The sequence below is a fragment of the Pavona decussata genome, unplaced genomic scaffold (genome assembly GCF_977016875.1).
Source record: "Pavona decussata unplaced genomic scaffold, jaPavDecu1.1 SCAFFOLD_51, whole genome shotgun sequence".
Lineage (NCBI taxonomy): Eukaryota > Metazoa > Cnidaria > Anthozoa > Scleractinia > Agariciidae > Pavona > Pavona decussata.
The window spans coordinates 1383695-1391053 of record NW_028145473.1 but is presented as its reverse complement, the minus strand read 5'-3'; the positions used below and the strand labels follow the sequence as shown (position 1 = coordinate 1391053).

Below are 7359 nucleotides of genomic sequence, written 5' to 3'. Positions count from 1 at the left end.
ATTTTTAGGGAGTTATTTTAGTGTACCTCGATACTATTTGAAAAGAGTATCGAGGTGGCCTCAAGAAAAAACCATGACCGTTGTTTAGGAAGAAAAATAACTGCTTTTTTTATCACTGCTGAATTTCCTAGAGACCAAACTATTAAGTTCCAGCAACGGAAGATTTACTATGTATTTTTAACGAACACTAGAACGCCACCGCCGCCGCCGCCAACCTAAACGTTTTTATTTAAGTACTCTTAAAGAAACGAATTTTAAAACAAACTAACGTAACCCCGTTTTGTTTAGTTTGGGTCAAAGGCCTATCTATAGAAAAAGTATGAGCGAAATCGAATTTTGAGCTGTGTTCGTGATTTTACGATTATATTTGATGCTTAGGGACATTTACTCTTAACCCTTTCACACCCAGAAGTGACAAACATATAAATTCGCCTTACAATTTTCATATGATGTGAAGATTTATTAACTGTCTTCTACATAAATTTAAGGTTTTGAAGTTAACACAAACGTTGCAACGGCACTTCATTGTTGTTCGTGCTGTGCGTGCCCATAGTGAGAAATTTACCACGCGCGGGAATTTGCTGCCTTTCGGTCTCAAAGGTCATTCAAGCACCCATGCAGGCGAGTGGTTTCACTGCCAAGTTTTGAACATTTTTTTGGAGTCGATTTATGGTATATAAAAGTATAGATCATAGAAAATTGTTGTCGATTTTATTTTTAGAATTAAAAAAAAAGTACGAGCGGAAATGGCTTTATTTTCTGTTGAGAAAGCGGCACGTTACATCCGACGTCACTCTCATTATCTATACTTTTATGGGCAATAGCTACAAGCCAATCAACACGCGGGAATTTTGACACTTACTGTATAAAATGCTGGGTATTGTAGAATTAGAACCAGACGCCTGAAGTCAAAAAGTTCAACTTGTAACCTTCAGTCGACATGGGCGCAAACAGGGTAAGGACTATATTGTTTTCTTAAAAGCTTGTAACAAAGAGTTTAAAGTTTCTGTGTTTCTTACGGGTAGTTTTAACACCGTTTAAGAGTTTCAGTTGTTCACCCGTTGGTAAAATAGACTGCTTAAGAAGCAAAAAACTAGCTAGACCTATCCACGGCTTTTGTTCGGCTACCAGCCGCTTTTAATTAGATGACTGATAAGGATGACCAAAAAATCATTTATTTTTGACTTTCTTTAAATGACAAAAAAAAAAGGCTTTGTTGTTTTTTTGCTTTAGAAATTTTAAAGGACAGAAAACATAAAAAACAATGAAGTATTTTGGCCGAAAATGACTGCATTGGCGTCTTCCTGATTGAATCAAGAGCCTTGAAGTTTATATTTAAGTAACGATACTTTTTTGTATTGGTTTGTGCCGACGTGGTATCATATAAAGTACACAACAAGATCGCGACAATCAAACTTGATTAACCTACAATGTTTCTTTCTTGAGCTAGTTTTGGACGTAGCTTTCCTTATCTGTTCCCGCACAAATCGTTCACGATATCCTCTCGCCACAAATATTTATGATGAGTGCTGCCTCTGTAGAGCAGATTCGTCTCAGTCTTAGTGCTTGAGCATTTGGAATGCCTTGTTTGCACCCTCTGGGATGACAAGAAGTGTGAAAGAGATATTGATGTTTATCTGTCGCCTTTGTATAAAGGTCCGTCTCAATCTTGCCTTGGTTATTGATAACTTGAACATCCAAATAGTTTACTTTCTCTTTGGACCAACTCCACGTAAATTTGATGGTCGCTTCATTAATATAGTTCAGAAATTCGATGAGTTCCTGTTCACTACCTGTCCAAACGATGAAGACATCATCAATATACCTCAACTATAGATATGGTTTGATACGTGCCTCAGATATCAGTGTTCTTTCTAGTCTGTCCATGCATAAACAGGTTTGCAAAGGCAGGCGCCATTCTAGTACCAATTGCCGTACCCCAGGATTTGTAAGTAGTGGTTACCATTAAACTCAGAATTGTTGTTTTTAAGAACCAACTCCACCAAGTCAACAATTTGACTAGTGGGTATTTCCTGATTCTGTCTACCACGTAACGCGTGTCTTATAGTAGCTAAGCCCTCACTGTGAGGTTTGTGAGAGTGTAAACCCACCACATCGATTGAAACCATAACCGCACCTTCACCCGCAACCTGGAGGCCAACGTTGAGCGCAATATGCGGGGAGGGAGAGGGCCTCAAAGAACTCGATATATCGATTATTGTACCTGGGCTTATACGCTACGCGCTTATGCCGTTTCGGCAAGAGCTGTTCGCCATCCTTCATCGCAAACTTTCTTCTTCTTTTTCTTAGGACCAGTTTTCTTCTTAGTTTTCAACCACGGACGACTCTTTTCTTTCTTATTTTTCGCCATACACGATACGCAAAACGAACACAAGCGAAAACTTGGTGTGAGTAAATCACAAGTTGTAAACGTCGTCTCAGTCTCAGTGCTTGAGCATATGGAATGCCTTGTTTGCACCCAAAAGGCGACATGAAATGAACGACTCCGGATGTTTTACCGCGAAAAACATCGCGGGAAGCCCTGACGCTGACACATTTTAATTGGCTTATAGCACTCTGGCGGGTGATAGAATTTCATTAGAAAAAAAATTCTTGTTGATTATTCGTGCACGCCTCAAGTTTTGCTATCTTTTTATTTTTTTTTTTTGGAAAATGAAGCGAGACTAATAATGTATAATTTGGCCTCAAAATTTTTTTTGGCAAAAAAACGACTTTCGAAGGTATCCGTTAACCTTAAACTCACATGATCAAATACTTGTCGAAGGCGGAAAGTGTTATTTTCCTGATCGCAAGCACGTGGGTTTGTATGAGTTATTCATGTAATTTTGCTTGAGCCCATTTATGGTTTTCATTGCTTACCAAAAGGTGTTGTCTAAGCAAACCTAGCATAATTTCAAGACAATCACTTTTTTAAATTTTCCGAAATTTTTTATTTTTTTTAATTTTTTTTTACTTTTTGTGACCTATTGTTGAGAAGACGCAACTTAGATCTTTAGGAATATGGGGCTATAGTAATATTTGTGTTAATTAAACTAAGATTCTTTTCCTATAGATTCTTTTTGTGCTGGGCTTTCTTTCCTGCTTGTTTGTTCACGTGAGTAGCTATCCTTATCGAGCACCTTCATATTCCGAATCCGCTTGGAAGCCGAAGAACTACAAAGGCGACGTCGATGAACTCCGAAGCCTTTCATATGGCCTACCAACCAAGGACAAATTTGACGAAGAGACAAATGAATACCAAATGAATGGCGTGGATTTTGATGATGAGGAAACTGGTTATTTTGAAGCCAACTCCATCGTAAACACAAAAAGAAGTTCTGTAAGTAATCATTAATCTCAGTTTGAAGCTAGTCTAAAGATAATTTCTCCCATTTCAACTTTTCCTGTCTTGACACTCAAACGCAAACTATAGGTTCATTCTTGAGATGTCAAGCATAAGGCCTTGGTCAAAACTGCATGAGACAAATTCAAAATTTTGTCACGTTTCCTCGTTTTGATCTGAGTTCTCGATGTTTAGTAGTCGGATGAAACGCACAACCTCATGTCAAGAATTAAGTCAAGTGGCAACGGCATAGCCCGTAATATCGTTAACTGTCTAAGACTTATAACGGTCAAATACTCCATTCTGGAAACAGTGTAAAGCATAGTTTCCATATGTCGGGAAAATCCCAGACGACCGGGGATTTCACTGTCTTTTGACAGTCCAGATTTTGCCGAAATATCGGGAAATCGCCAGAAGTCTGTCCCAGATTTGAGGTAACCATCGGTGACAGACACCATTTTGATTTGTCGGGAGGTGGGGGAGGGGGGAGTGGGAAACTGGAGCGAAGCAATTTAGAGGATTAACGAGCTAAAACTGCCGACGTCCCCGACGACGGGAATGATCGCCGACATCGCAGAAATCTGGGACGCGTCGTGAAAATAGTACACTCCCTATAGAGTCCTAAGGTGATGAAGTCATAAAAACTAAAATTTCATATGACTGGAAAGAGCATGATGAAAAATGCCTACTTTGCCAAAAATCAGCATCTTATTGCGATTGGGGTCGAGATATTAGCTCTGTTATGCCCCGATGACTCCATACAAATCGTTCTAATTTTGCCTCAGTTCTCGACTCACACGCCCTGCGGGCGTGGTAGGCTCGCGCTTCGCGCGCGAGAATTCGCGCATTCACACACAGAAAAAACCGACTGTTTTGCAGTCTAACTAATTTGCAGAACACTTGAAACCTGGTGAGCGTTAGACAATAAACACAACTGTTCTATGGGATGTTTTGCATAGAAATCTATCTAATGCGAGTGAAAGTATATCCCTAGGAGCTTCTTAGCGTTCTTTGTATTACTGTGTTAACTACGTATTTTAATTATGTTATTCACATTTCTGGTTCACGTTGTTATTTCGTTTTGAGCGTTGCCTTAATGTTAGTAGAAATTTAAGAATAGCAATGTTTTTTTTTTCTTTGGAGCTTTGTTTATTCTTTGTTGCTTTGATGACCCATTTTCCTCGGATACTGAACTCGAAGAACTTGAGGCTGTCCAGGGCATATACATGTCCAAGTACTTGGGAATGAATTAATAAAACTGCACGATAAGCCTACCAACAGTGAGCGAAATTGAGCAAAGAGAAATAGATACAATTCCTAGAAACACAACACGGTGAGACCCCTCCGTCCTTTAACTTTCCCTAAAAGGTGCTAAGAGTTTGGCTGGTGAATAATCACTTGTCTAATTTATAATTATGCAAAGAGAAAATGTCGAATAAAATTGTCGTTGTCATTGTGGCAAGTTGTTTTGAACAACATATGTTATTCAGTATTTTTTTTTATTTTGGGAGGCCAAGGCTTTCAGTACCTATAAATTCACGTTTTTTTGTCTCATTTTCGTTGTTATCAATCCTTTATCGATTTTACTGACTTTTGTGTATACTGAGGCACTTTCTGGAGTTCGGAAAATCGAAGATTCCGGATCCAGTATGGCGGCTATGGAAACTATGACGCCTTATGACGTCACCCTCGGCCATCATATATTGTCTAGGGCTTAATGGGTCGTCTGTTGATGATAACAAGAGGAAAAAGTGTTGTAATTGAACAAAACCCCAAGGGAATGGTTGCATCTCCACCTCCTTATAGGGTAGAACTTCAACGCGCTAGAGGTAAAATTTATAAGCGACCACTTAGGGTTGACATTGTGTACCATGATCGTTATCATTGCCATTGTTATTTCAAAGGGGAGCTACAGATCATTCAGAAACAAAGCGGGAGACTACCTGATTGAGACCAAAGGGCACAACGTCACCGGGACAAAAGACAGAGCAAAGTGTAACACGAACGGTGAGCTTGTTACGGCAAAAAGGGTTGTACATTCTTTGTTATGAGAAACTAGATCACTGGATAATGCAATTACACAGTTTTGATTGGCTTAGCGGCAATGGGATATCAGTTATTATTAAAAACTGGATCATTGCAACTCCAGGGATTTGATTCGCTTAACGGCCATGGTATATTAGCCATTTTACTATGCACGAGAAACAGCGACCATTAAATTTTTAGTCTTCTTCATCTCATAGCCGACGCACGTTCGTGGAAGAGTTCTTAATTAGACCATGTCCACAAAAAAAATACTAAGTAATTTAAGACTGAAAAAGCAGCACGACCCCTTCGCGCACGTTTTATAATTTCGCACGCACGCAAATCCTCTTTAGAGAACGTCCCGTTTCGTACGATAAGAGTAGTGAATCTTTGTATATTTCTCTCAGTAGACGTTGCTGTCTTACGAGATGCCTTTTGTTCATGAGCACTGGTTATAAGTAAGACACTGCAGGATAATATTTCGTTACAGAAGGCAATATCTTATAGAGGGCGAAAATATCTCTACTAGGGCAGGCATTAGCTGATTAAGGAAAACAATATTACAAAACTTGGAAGATATTACTTAAATGTTGCTCTTTTAAACAATGGTGTCTTTTGTACTAAGGTTTTCTTGTCAATTCTTTCAATGCTTTTAATCTCCATACCACTACCAACATCCACATGCTGTCTTCGACAGCGTTCTATTTTTAAAGGTACCTACGATATCGCAACGATCAAAGCAAACGAGTTAAAGAACGACAACAGCGTGAGCAACCTCCTTGACAACAACTTTTCTTTCTTTACCCTATGGGTGACTGGGGAGAGGAAAGACACTGAGAATGAAGGAGAGCGCAACATACCTCTTCCACTCCTAGACTCTATTAACTCTTGGGTCAGCTGGCTCATAAGAGTTAAAGGGCATTAACATATTCATTCAGGCTAATATATTTTTCCACGCCCGCTCCAAAGCGAACATAGGCGTTTTTAATTACATGGACAAACAGTTAACCCTCTGAAGTTAATTAGAAAAACGTGAGTATTTAAGATCGAGTTCTACTTTGCTTCGGCAAATGATCACAATTCATATTTCGGTTCAATGTTTCGCGTGATGATTGAAAAGAACAACTGATTCAAAATGCCAAGATGCCATGAAACGCACTTCTCCGAAAGGTTTAAATCTCCTTAAGATATTTGGAGGAATCAACATAGCATACGTTTGAATACAATCAATTTGTGAATCTTATTTAAGTTGTTCCAGTTTTCTGATAAAAGTGTTACTAGGCTGCCATCGGGAAGTGTGTTAACACCGAATAATCCACTTCGGTGGGCATGTGCCAACACACGTAATATTCCATCTTTTTCTTTTTGATGCCAGGAGTGTTTCAAGCTGGAAAGACTAACGGGATTCCTTTCATCAAGAATAGAGCATCGGGACGGTACCTAGCCATCAACCCTTTTGGTAAAGTTTACACGACGGTAAGAATTTGTCGTCGTAAAACATAAACAAAAATTAGCTGGCAGCAGGGCCAAGTAATTGGGGCGCTGGACTTGAAGTCCGTACGACGTCATACAAAATCCACAATGGCGCCGCGCAGAAAGTTTGAAATAGGCAGTAACAAAGTAAAATGCTATCTTCACTTTATTTTTCCAAGCTTTGAAATTTAGATTTAACGTCAATTTGTTGAAGGAGTAGGGGTTCCCTTTAAGAGGGTGAATCATTTAATTATACTAATTCCACTGCACTTCTTCTTTTTTTTTTTCAGCTCAAAAAATCCACAGATACTGCTGTCCGCAGCTACCTTATGCCAGATTTGGCAGTGTACCTGTACCGCATCGTAGATCCTGGGAAATACTTGTACCTGGATCTTTCTCCTCAAAGTAGGACCGTGAATTCCACCAACATTGGCGATACAACACTATTCGTAGTTAGATTGGGTACAACTTGCTAGTAAGCAACAGTGACAACTTTGATCCACACCTTTCCGGCTTTA

The 7359-nt window shown here is 39.3% G+C and overlaps 1 protein-coding gene across 1 annotated transcript; it reads left to right on the top strand.

Moving 5' to 3' along the window:
* Positions 1–940: 940 nt before the first annotated feature.
* On the top strand, positions 941–7341 carry LOC146481007 (uncharacterized). Its single transcript, XM_085108998.1, has 5 exons — positions 941–955; positions 3074–3340; positions 5248–5350; positions 6082–6260; positions 6734–7341. Exons 1-5 carry the CDS (start codon positions 941–943, stop codon positions 6869–6871), a joined length of 702 nt encoding a protein of 233 aa, XP_084965124.1. The 3' UTR covers positions 6872–7341.
* The last annotated feature ends 18 nt before the right edge of the window (positions 7342–7359 follow it).

Bases quoted from the DNA above. Each gene is read 5' to 3' on its own strand.
- LOC146481007 (XM_085108998.1), top strand. The intron at 3,341-5,247 runs GTAAGTAATCAT...GTTATTTCAAAG, and splicing joins TAAACACAAAAAGAAGTTCT to GGGAGCTACAGATCATTCAG. The intron at 6,261-6,733 runs GTCAGCTGGCTC...ATCTTTTTCTTT, and splicing joins TAGACTCTATTAACTCTTGG to TTGATGCCAGGAGTGTTTCA.